This window comes from Lytechinus pictus, chromosome 11 (genome assembly GCF_037042905.1).
Source record: "Lytechinus pictus isolate F3 Inbred chromosome 11, Lp3.0, whole genome shotgun sequence".
Classification (NCBI taxonomy): domain Eukaryota; kingdom Metazoa; phylum Echinodermata; class Echinoidea; order Temnopleuroida; family Toxopneustidae; genus Lytechinus; species Lytechinus pictus.
In genome coordinates, this window is record NC_087255.1 from 5430045 (window position 1) to 5442200 (window position 12156).

Genomic DNA, 12156 nt, shown 5'->3' on the forward strand with positions numbered 1-12156 from the left:
CACCAAAAGGTCAACACTGAACTTGAAATCACCCATTATTGATTCAGACATGCAAGAGAGGGCAAACTGGAATAGTAATTGTATCGTGAGGTCAGGTTGCTTTTAAATTTAGGCAGAAGATTGAGAGAAACGAACTTAATAACGATTCGAAGTAAATCCGTTAGCAAAGTTGTGATTTTTCAAAGTTTTGCATATGTCATATCACATACCTGACATATGAGTAGATCCTTCATGTACTATGGTGTAGATAAATATACTGTTATTTGTTAATGGTTCGTAATGAAAAGGAATATGACAAAATTTGAAACACAGTTCATATATTGATATTTACAACTTTTTAAAGAATAAATAAACAGAGACAATATAACAAACAGATACATCTATATTTACGAAAATATAACTCTGCCGTTCTAATAAACCAAATCTGACACAAATATAGCCTATAGATGCGTTTGATAATAGAATTAATGTCCACGTTGTTATAGTAGGAAATGGCAATGAGCCATTATGGTGCAGCTCACTTAAATCAATTTTGATTGTTTTGAGAGATCAAAAATTCCCACAATAATAGATGACGAATGATTATGTTTTCAAACTTATATGTAAGATCGAAACTTGAAATATAACTCCAATGACTCACTCGACTTCACATGGGTGACAGTGACTCCACCAGTTGGCCCTACCGGAAGGAGAACCTGGCGTTGTGTTGGCTGGACCGGAAGTGCAACCTCTGTACGCGTCTCGTCAACGGCAGGTGGTGGGATGACGTAGGGAGAGTTGGGGAACGGGAAGACGGGATCGGGGTTCGCTGGTTCCGGAAATACATAGCTATGAATGTAGTGGTGACTGGGCATAGGGTCAGGCTCAGCGAAGGATGAACCCTGGGCCCATGGAAAGTCTGTGAGAATTAGTGAGAGATAAACATATGTAATGTTATGTAATCCATTTGCTTTAGTTATTATTGTTGTCAATTTGTAATTGTATCGTATATGCAATCTCATGCTTTATATTGCGCTTTCTCGAATACGTAGCCATTTTGACATCGTATTAATCTGTCGACATTTTGGCTGGGAATTTCTTTCCCTAAAAAAATCATATCACCCCACCCCCACCGGTGTTTTCCTTCTCATTTTCGTTCGCATGTTTTCATGTAATTTCTGTTTTTTCCGGTTATTGATTTGCTAAAAGCAATCCCAGCTTAACTGATTAAACTGATTGTTTAAGGCTTTTTATTTTTTGTTTGCTCTTCAAACATTATAAGAAAACAATTTTACAAAATGCAAAGAACTTAGCTTCGGATCGCTTACAGAATAAACGAGGTCGACCTCGAGGTTCCTCGATCAAAGGAAAAAAACTTCTTATTTTATTATATTCAGTGTAAACTTTTTTTACCATCTCATTAGCAATATCCATTCTTCGCTTTCTCCAACGACGAACGAAATGAGAAAAAATTATTTTTGTTTCTTTTTGTTTTTTTCTTGTTTTTCTTTTGCTCGTTATCATTTGACTTTGAAAAATATTCTTCTAAAAACCTACACTGTAGAAACGCTGTTTAAAATTTTAAGCACGTTGTTTAAGCCCGCCACTCTAACAACTACTGTGTAAAAATTTTTAAACAACAGTTTAAACTTTTTAAACAGGTTGTTTAAAAGGTTTAAACAACTTGTGTAAGGCTTAAACAATGTGATATTTTTACTGTTGTTGTTTAAGCCCGCCACTCTAACAACTACTGTTTAAACTTTTTAAACAACGTTTTAAACAGGTTTTTTTTTTTAAGTTTAAACAACTTGTTTAACAACTTGTTAAAGGCTTAAACAATTTGCTATTTTTACTGTGTACATGGAGAAATGAGTCATTAAATTTCAACCTGGTGGGAAAACTCACAGAGAGTCCATAACAAGGAAAGAAGAATTTCTCATGGTTAATAAGGTTTCGAGGTCATTCGACAGTTAAATTCATCCGAAACCAATCGGTCGTTTCCTTGATATCCTTCAAGTTTGATAATGACTTTCTCTAAAAAGATTTCCGGGGAGCCTTTCACGAAAAGTTTTGTCAGTGGTTTTTCACTGACCAATTTGCTCTCAGCCAATCAGGCACTATGATTTACAGTAGCTTATAACAAATGTCAGTAAAGTTTACCAACTATTTTGTTACATGAATGCTCCCACGGACTCAATGGTAAGCTAACACACATGGCATTTATTTAAATGGAGCGGAAATAAAAACTGAATCAAAGATTGAAATACTTGGTGCACGCTAAACGTAAATCTACACCGAACCAAGTTTATTTAAATGATAGTGTAAAATCAAAGAAGCGTTTCGCTGAAATGTGACATTCATGATACTTTTAAATAGTTGGGGTTTATTATATGCACACCACAGGCAACGCGCAAATGTGAGGGCCGATGACGTCACTCGCCTTTCATTTTGTATAAAATACGACTTATTTGAATTTTTGACGTTATGTTGTGAACAAGGTGAAGATTCCCGGCGAGGACGGGGGAGCACCCCCCCCCCTCCATTCAAATTTTGTTCCAAAATAAAATAATCCCTCAAATTCATCGCGCATGGTGTGAGACATGGTTTAAACCATCTTGTGAATATGTGGAATCTACATTTTTGTGACATGTGTTTGATATTTTGGATCGCCGATGTCACTGAAAGCTACGGACAACTTTACGGATAGATGGTATACACAATTAAAGTGATTGGTTAACATTTGTTTGACTTTTAAAAAATCTGAGCTAGAAGGTCACACTTGTCACCTGTGTCTGTGATATGTTACAAAAATGAAGCCCGGAAAAAATTGCGTTCGAAAATAATTATTTAGTGCTTCAAAAATTGAAATATAAAGTGACCGAAAACACCATCTTAATTTCATCCCATACACTTATGTGTACTATTTAGGCGTCTATAAGACGCCTATTTACAAAATCGGGGTTTGCCTTGTAGTTTTAGCTTTTCATTCTCAATAATGGTCGTTTTCAGGGTTTATTAGTTCTAATACATGCACTTGTACTCATGTTTCATCTTGGTTTGAGAATTTTTTAAATCGGCTGCTCACAAAGTTAAACAATACCTTTAAATGTTGTTAATGATATTACACAGGCCTAGACCTAATTTTAAAAGTATCTCACCCCCTCTAAACATTTTACTTAGCCTATAACTCAACTGCCTCATCGATACAAAGTTTTATTGGCAATATATTTGAAAAGCTGCTGTCTCCTGGATTATTAAAGCAAATTGATATACCTACCTTGTGCCTGGGCATGTTCGTTCCCCATCGAAATGAAACAAACGAAGACTATTATTCCCGATGCCTTCATGTCTAGAGGATCTTTCAACCAATAGAAAAGGGGTTCTCTTCTTTATGAAGTTACAGCACGAGACTATGTCACGAGAATCATGAGATTGGGCGAAAATTTCGTCTTGAAATGCGAAAATAAAGAATGAAGTTCCTCAACGCCGAGACCGATGGCACACATTTGGGTCGCTTGTCAAAATAACGAGGTCGTAGATTGCTTCTCGAAGTGGCAGGAGGATAAGTAAAAAATTTGGTGTCATGAGTAAAGTCTCAAAGTGCTGGGGGATTTCGTCTCCAAACTGGAATAGTTAAGTTTGCCAAATGCTGAGACGGTTCGACGTTTCAGTACGCCAAGAAAGTCACGAAAGTGATGTCTAAGTATCGAAATGGAAAAAAAAGCTATTTGACTGTTAATGTCAAAGCGGTCATAACTAAAAATTTTAAGATATTGAATTGAATCTGAGCATGATTGAGAATCAAAAACTCGGTGATCTCACTTGTCATCAATCTGAGCTGTAACTCCGGGAGCATCGAAAGTTAATTAACAAGAGTTCAATTAGCATATCTGTACCCACTGTCACGGACGAAAGTTGAAAAACACACAGTTGACGGGCGGATAATGTGTGACTATACCTTGAGATACACTTAGCAGGTACATATCGGTTTACACCGTGCGGTTAATAATAATGACTATTGGCTGTCAAAGGCAGTCACACCGATCCCCGGCACCGACCGATGGTTTGTCATTGGTTATAACGTGATATCCTTTGTCGGTTTGGCATCGGTCTTGTCGGGGTGACTTAAAACAGACTACCTGCATGGTTGGTCCATTCGCTGGCTTATTGGGAGGACTGGGGACTAGCGGTGGGTTGGGATCTTGGAGTATTATCTACAAAGCGCGCAAGCCGCAGTCAATAAGGAGCTTTCGCTTCCAGGACACACGACAAATTCAAGAACATAGAAAATGTATTGTCCAATGCCTTTCATGACAAAGCACAACCAAGAAGTCTTTGTCGAAAATCGGTGAATCAAAACAGCAGATTCGTCCTGGAATCTGGACAAACAACATGCTTGCAATTGTTCGTCGGCTCCGAAACGTAGGACGAAACTGCCGTTCTGGTTCACCAACTTTCGACAAAGACCACCAAGCTGTTCTTTGTCATGTTACGGGCATTGTCAATGTATGTACTATCTACTTGAATTCATACAGTTGCGAAAACTCACTATTATGATATTGTGATCGTTCAAAGGGGGTATATAGCCAGGATACGCCACACTGAACTAAATAATTGGTTATCATCAGGATGTGTCCGGGGTCGTAGAGTGTACCACCATGTGATATTAAACATATGACAATAGAATAGCAATTCAACAAAAAGAGAGAATGAGAGAAAACGAAGAGAGAGATAGAAACGGAGAGAGGGGGAGAGAGAGATCGGGAGACAAAATAAAAGAGGTGAAAAGAGAGAGGGATAGAGAAAAAGATTAAGAAATATATATGTTCAATTAACATAAAAAGAATAACATTTTATTGAATGTAGTCAGAGTAATATTTAAAACACTTCAACAACATTATGCTGGGATTATTCGAATAAACTCATCTGTTCAAAAGGTTTCAAGAAATACATTTTCTTTTCTTAGCAGAAGTATCCGATTAGCATAACAATGCTTGCGTGAGGAGTGTCTGAATTCCTAAACGATTCGGAATTCACTGACCGAGTTCGACACAGCACAGTACGGACGTCTTATTTTCAACGCTTCTTCCACGTGTTAAACTCTATAGGCCTTATCGTAATAGATCTACGTTTGGATTCGATGTTAAATATAAAATAATGGCGAATCAAGAAATTAACCTCGGGTTATGCCACAAATTAAAGGCAGTTTCAGAAAATTTTACTCAATAATCTGGAGTCTCTTCGCCTTCTTGTAAGCAATGCTACAAAGGAAGCATTGGCTCGTTTAAAGATTGGGCTGGCTGTTTGATTATGTTGATTCTCGATACATTGCCCGGGTCAGCGGAGCTTCTACAACTAAAAAAGGGCGTCGGAGATGTCTTTCGAAAGGTAATAAGGTTCAATATGAATATAATTCTAGAGGCCAGGAGGAGTTGGATAAGAAATTTGCCTTATTAGAGTAAGGTAAGCAGCGGGCGCAGCCCTTGCTTTGCTGAAGTAAGGTATTGCAGATATAATTAAAAGGAAGAAACATATCAGAAAAGCAGATGAATCTGAAGCAGGTTAGTGAGATAAAGATGAATGAAAATTCCAAACTAGGCTATTGCTTTTGAAATTTATGAACGGTTGTACATAATAGATATGGCCTTATGTTGTTAATGGAAGCTGTTCGTTTTTCAGCGGAATTACTTTATGACTTAATTATGGGAGATTAATCAAATAGATATATAGAGATCATTTTTATATTTTAGGTTGGTCCGCATTGGATGAATACTGATGAGGGAGAAAAGAATGAGGCAAGCTCAGGCTTGTGTAAATAGAAAGCGTAAGTTATTTCGTTCAACAAACAAAGGTTATATTGGGCAAGAATGTTGGAAATTTTCAAGGTTCTTCTACTACTTCCGACAACTTATTTCGTATACCCTTTGGGTCAAGAAATCGATATTCGCTTGGCAGTGTCGCCAACTTATATGTACAAAATAGTTGGCGCGGGTATGCAAGTTGCCTCAGACCACCGACGAACGTTTTGCCTGTGGTAGACATGGGCACTGGAGAAGTTGCCCAGGTATCAGGAAGCAAGATCCCAGCAAGATTCATCCTTCAGAGATAACAATGCTCAACAGAGTTAAATGATCCATTGATCATGGTCAAACTGAGCAAGGTAAATGTCAGTTTTGTTCTGTATTTGACGAAGTGTGGTATTTGAGAACTGAAGAGTAGAATGATCAGAAGGGCGTAGCAAAGGAATCTATTCTTGATTCTACCTAGTCCATAATTATATGTTAAGAAAAGATGTGTTATTTTGGTTGAATTCCACCTCTTACTAATGAACCTAGACATAGATATGACACAGATCAAACAATCTGGAATATATTGACTACTCCTGGTCCGTCAGCGGGCCCTTCTAAATTAAGAAATATAGAAACAGAGCATTGTTGAATTTGTTTCGGTTGGGAAACATCGAGTAACGTTAGTGTTGATTCGACAAGATGTGCAGGGTAGGAGGAAGAATTTTATTTGAGAAATTATGAGTATGATCAATGAAATTCAGAACCTTTGGTTAAAGGTAGATTGAATGCTTCCTTACAATTTGGAAATCAACTGATGCATCTCAATTTGTTGTAGATGTCAATGAACATGGTTACAAATTACCTTACAATAAGATGATAAGTCAGCATTGACATCGATCCCGATTTCGTTTCTGAAGCCATTAACGAATTATTATTAAAAAGGGTTTGGTTGTTGAATCCACCACTACACCCCATGATGTTACCCCCTTTCAGATTCAATTCAGAGTTCAGATATAAAAAGAGACTGATTCTTGGTTAACGTTATGTCAACTAACACTTGTGGAAGAACACTATTATACTTGAAGACTGGAATGTAGTCATGTCTTATTTAAAACAGGGAGATTTTATGCTTTCCTTTGAACTTAAGCAAGGTTATCATCATTATTACATTTTTCAAGTGCATGAAAAATTGTAGGCTTTAGTTGGGATTTTGGTAGTGGTACAAGGTTTTTCTCCTTTTAGGTGTTGTCATTGGGTTGGCAACAGCTACCTTTGTTTTCATTACACGATTTAAGCCTATCGTTAATCATTGGCGTATAGAAATGGTATTTTCATTTTTTTTTGTATATAGATGATTGGGTCGTGCTGCTTCCTTTGATTCGTATGATACTATGGTCAAGACGGTGAAAAATGACTTACTTGAAGCAGGTTTGATACCAAATGTTGAGAAATATCTCAATGGACTCCTGTCCAGTGTTTGGATTGGTTAGGAATACCACGGGAAAGCAGAGTAGCTTATATAAAGATTACTGAAAGAAGGATGAAGGATCTTGAGTTATGTTCAGATTCATTTCAAGCAGAATTGCCTGAGGTTTCAGAACGAAAGATCGTAGTTATAGTTGGAAAGATACATTGTATCCAGTGTTTGGCACAGTTACTCAAATTAAAAACCAGATTTATGCATCACGAAATCATCCGGAGGGTACATTGGGATAGGACATAATGTGATCAATAGTGATGAATTAATATTCGTGTTCTTCTTCTGGAGAAGAATTTGCATATTCTTAACGTAAACATTATTTCTGCTTATTCAGTTCCACAGACTTTCATCTATTCTGATGCAAGTCCATCAGGCTGCGGGGCCTGGGTTTCTGAGTGCGCAGGCATGAAATGGGATGAGATTGGTTTGAGTTTGAAATGGTTAAAAACTCCACTTGGAGAGAACTCAAGTCAGTAAGTATGACACTGCAAACAGTTGTATCTCACATGAGACATAAAACTGTCAAGGTCCTCTGTGATAATAAAGGAGTAGGATCGATTGTAAATAAAGGAAGTATGATTGCAGAATTGCATGAGATGAGTTTACACATATTTGAGTTGTGTAAAAGAAACAACATTAGTCTTCACGTTCATTGGGCTCCCAGAGAGGAGAACCGTTTTGCAGATGCATTAAGTCGCATGATAGATTTTGATGATTGGGGTGTGTCAGATGAATTTGTCGGATTTTTGGACAAAATCTGGGGCCCTCACACTGTGGACAGACTTGCGGACGATTTTAATTTCAAAATTAAGAAGTTCAATTCTAAATATTGGTGTCCCCTAATAGATCATGTTGATCCCTTCTCATGTGATTGGTCGGGCGAGAATAATTGGTTGGTTCCACCTATCGAATGTATAGCATGTATAGGGCAAGTACTTAAGCATCTGAAGGTTTTGTTCTGCTAGGGGGACTTTGGTTGTTCCCTTCTGGCCGTCTGCACCCTTCTGGCCGATTCTTTTCTCTGAACAAAGTGATTTTCGTTCCTTATTCTCTGAATACTTCAAAATTGATAATCCTCAAGGAATTTTCGTTCAAGGCAGAAATAATAATTAAAAAAAAAAAAAAAAAAAAAAAAAACGGTTTGTGAGAGATGGCTGACATGAATGCTGGTATGTAATAAATCCATTTGATGGAGGTTAATTCAAAATTATACTGTTGGAATGCAACATGTAATTTTTACACGGCCGCATGGCAGATAGCTGCATAGCTAGGATCCACTTATGCTGCAGAGCAAAGAAGTGGTGATGGAAATTGGAGAATGTTATGATTATGTAAAAGGATAACCATCGTAAAGGTTGATAAGGAATTGATATGAGATTTCATTCTCAAATTAGTTATAATTTACTGGCGGCGGAGCTCAGAATGAAGAAATTGGTGATGATTGAAAACATTCAAAGTCTCAAAATTACAGAATTCTTGTGAATGAAATGTTTCAGAAATTTTTTTGCAAGTGTTTTAAGGCAAAAATAAATATTTTCGCAAAGGAAATGAATCCCAAAGCTATTGTTTTGCTAAGCCTTCAAGACGATTGAAACGAATTATGATATGGAATTGTGATCTAATGAATTTCATACTGAAATTTTAGTGAAAATATAAAACCACCTGGTTTGAGGATAGCTGCATAGTTAATGTTTAATTTTGCTGTCATGGCTGTAAAACGTATTAGAAGTGATTAAATTTTGAGAATTTGATAAGAATGACTGAACTTGAGAATTTATCACAATTTGAATATATTGTGTTGAGATAAATATATACCAGCTTATAAGTTTTGTTTAATTTTTCTTAAATCCAGAAATTCTCTTCATGAAGGATATGATATAACTTTGAACAAGGTCTTGACAGCTTCGAGAGCTGATAACACTATGAGTAAATACAACAGAGCGTTGAATACCTGGAGAGATTAGTGTAAGCAAAATAAAGTAAATTCTGACACAGCAGAACCAGAAGATATTAGTCGCTATCTTATTCATTTGTATCAAAGAGAAGCTCCTTATTCGAGGATAGAATCGGCTTTTTACGCCATTAAGTGGCATTTTGACTGCAAGCCAAGGATGAATGTTAATCCCTGTGATCGCAAGTTCATACATATTGTTTTACAATGTTTAAAGAAATTACTAAACAAACCGATCGTTAAGAAAGAAGTTATAACCCCAGACATTTTGAAAGCAGTTGTTGAGAAGTATGGATCTTCAACGAGTCTATTAGATATTCGATTATGTGCTATGATTTTGATTTCCTACGCAGGCATTCTACGATTTGATGAAATGATACATATTCGTAAATGTGATTTAGACTTGTATTTGTCTCATGTGAATACTTTCATCATGAAAAGTAAAACCGATATTTACAGGCAAGGAGCATGGGTTCTTATAGGTGCTACAAATTCCCCACCTGCCCCGTATTAGCTTTGAGGAAATATTTGATTGCAGCGGGGCTTAACGATGCCTCTGATGAAGTATTTCTTTTAGGCCTCTAAATTACTGTAAATCCAGTAATAGTTACAAGTTAAGACGTGGACAGTTGTCTTATACTAGATGTTTAGAATTATTGAGAGAGGCGTTGGCGAAAGTAGGGTTGAATCCAAAGAGTTTTGGCATGCATAGCCTCCGAAGTGGCGGAGCCACAGCAGCAGCGAACTTTGGTGTTCCAGACAGGTTGTTTAAGAAACATGGTAGGTGGAGGTCGGAGACTGCTAAGGATGGATATATTAAAGGCAATATGAAGGATTGTCTTTCAATTTCTATGAATTTGGGGCTTTAGAATTATTTTTATACCGGGTAAATTAGCCTCAGCCTAGTATGATTATACGTATAACTTTGTTAAAGATGGATTGTAGGCGTTCGATGAGATTGTTGAATGAGACATGTATTATTATCATTATACATTTAAAGTTGGTTAAATTGAAATGATTGCGTCGTGTAACTCATTTTCTTGTTTACCCGTTCTTTGATTGACTGAGAGGGGGAGCTATAAGTTTAGCTTGTCTTGCCGTCGAAGCTTGGTGCTCCCCTCGAAACAGGTATGTTTTTTGGAAAGTATATAAATGTTTTCTATTTCAGGTGTTGATGTTGTTGCACTGGTTGTGCTTAAGGATAGTGAGGCGTGACTGAAAATAATTTATTCACGATTGAGAGTCGAATTAGGGAATAAATACATTTTCTTTTCTTAGCAGAAGTATCCGATTAGCATAACAATGCTTGCGTGAGGAGTGTCTGAATTCCTAAACGATTCGGAATTCACTGACCGAGTTCGACACAGCACAGTACGGACGTCTTATTCGGGATGGATATGTGGACGATTGACTGGATGCAAGAAGATAGAGCAAAGAGAATTCTGATGGATGAATAGGCCTTACAGCATGTACAGTACATTGATGAGTTCTTCGAGATCTGAACTCAGAGGGAGGCCTCAGTACATTCGTCAGTAAGTACCGTTCGTGCTGTCTTGCCGTCGAAGCTTGGTGCTCCCCTCGAAACAGGTATGTTTTTTGGAAAGTATATAAATGTTTTCTATTTCAGGTGTTGATGTTGTTGCACTGGTTGTGCTTAAGGATAGTGAGGCGTGACTGAAAATAATTTATTCACGATTGAGAGTCGAATTAGGGAATAAAGCATTAAGCAAAGTTATTCAAAAAATTCTCCCATTAGGCTAGAAAGAGAAAAAGCAAACAAGCTGAACGCTGAAAATGCTGAAAATTTCGCCCAAAACGAATGTAAAATAAGAAACTTGTGACATTTTAAAACTTCGATTATTTTTCACAGTACAGTTAAATGCACAACACAGTGACTTGCAATGAGAGCGTAGATGGCGTGTGTGACACAATTTCACACAGAGATACGATCTTACGTATACGTAAGCTCCCGATTTTGATTGAGGTGCCGTGTGGCGTGTCCTGGCTATATTGAGGTGCCGTGGCCGAGTGGTCAAAGGCGCCTAGCTATGCATGGAAAGTCCGGGGTTCGATCCCCGGCCGCGGCACCTATGCCCGTGAGCAAGGCATTTAATCTACAATGCTCTTTTATCCTACTTTCAAATAAATGAAAATGCTATATGCATTATTGGAAACTTGATGTGCACTTGTTTAAAAAAAAAAAATCTATTTTTAAATAAAAGTAAACAGTTCTTGTATAACGAATTGCACATCATGATTATAATGAAGTGCATATTGAATTACAATTGGTTACAACATTTCACTTCTTAAGGGAAAAATCAAACTTTGTTTCACAACACAGTGAGGGAAAATAGCAAACTTGAGTACCGGTATCATCTATTTATGATGATTTAGTAAAACAAACGTCGGAAAACTATCATAAACTACCTTGATAGCACGATAATTTACATCACGCGAGGCAATTTTTCGTAATTTCTACTGGGATATATCCAAAATACAGATCATCTCCTTTTTTATCATTCACTGGTGATTAAGCCTAGAATAAATAAACATAACAAGGACATAATCATTTTTTATGGCAGATGATGGGACGAATAGCTAGAATAGAGATATATACATTCACTTGGAAATTTAAAGAATGAACACCAATTTGTTCCTTCTCTGAAAAAAAGAAATCAGGAGAAAGATAGAAGAACAAAACAAGGAAGCGAAATAGGGAAACAAGATGTAGCAGATGACGGGGGAAAATGAAGAGTGTTATACATGTACGTTTTTTTCTTCTATGGGATATGTTTAGATCTCGTATATAATTAAAAGTAAAGTAGGACAATCTTGACCATATATGAAGAACGGCAAAATAGGTTTTAATAACAAGGAAAAGGGGGACAGTGACTACATAAATTAGGGGGGAGAAGGGAATATTAAAAGCTGGGGAAAAAAAACAAAAAACGGTTATA

At 37.0% G+C, this 12156-nt stretch overlaps 2 protein-coding genes across 2 annotated transcripts in view; one reads left to right on the forward strand and one right to left on the reverse strand.

Moving 5' to 3' along the window:
• The window catches only part of LOC129271332 (tyrosine-protein kinase receptor Tie-1-like), a 31982-nt gene extending 27901 nt beyond the window's left edge, over nt 1-4081 (reverse strand). The window contains exons 1-2 of the mRNA XM_064106659.1: nt 3257-4081; nt 641-898 (exon numbers count right to left, since the gene is read on the reverse strand). Of these exons, the coding sequence (XP_063962729.1) occupies nt 641-898; nt 3257-3326 (328 nt within the window). The 5' untranslated portion in view covers nt 3327-4081. The remainder of the gene's footprint in view (nt 1-640; nt 899-3256) is intronic.
• Nucleotides 4082-7159: 3078 nt separating this feature from the next.
• LOC129271333 (ADP-ribose pyrophosphatase, mitochondrial-like) overlaps nt 7160-12156 on the forward strand; it is a 24244-nt gene continuing 19247 nt past the window's right edge. The window contains exons 1-2 of the mRNA XM_064106565.1: nt 7160-7253; nt 7583-7717. Of these exons, the coding sequence (XP_063962635.1) occupies nt 7160-7253; nt 7583-7717 (229 nt within the window). The remainder of the gene's footprint in view (nt 7254-7582; nt 7718-12156) is intronic.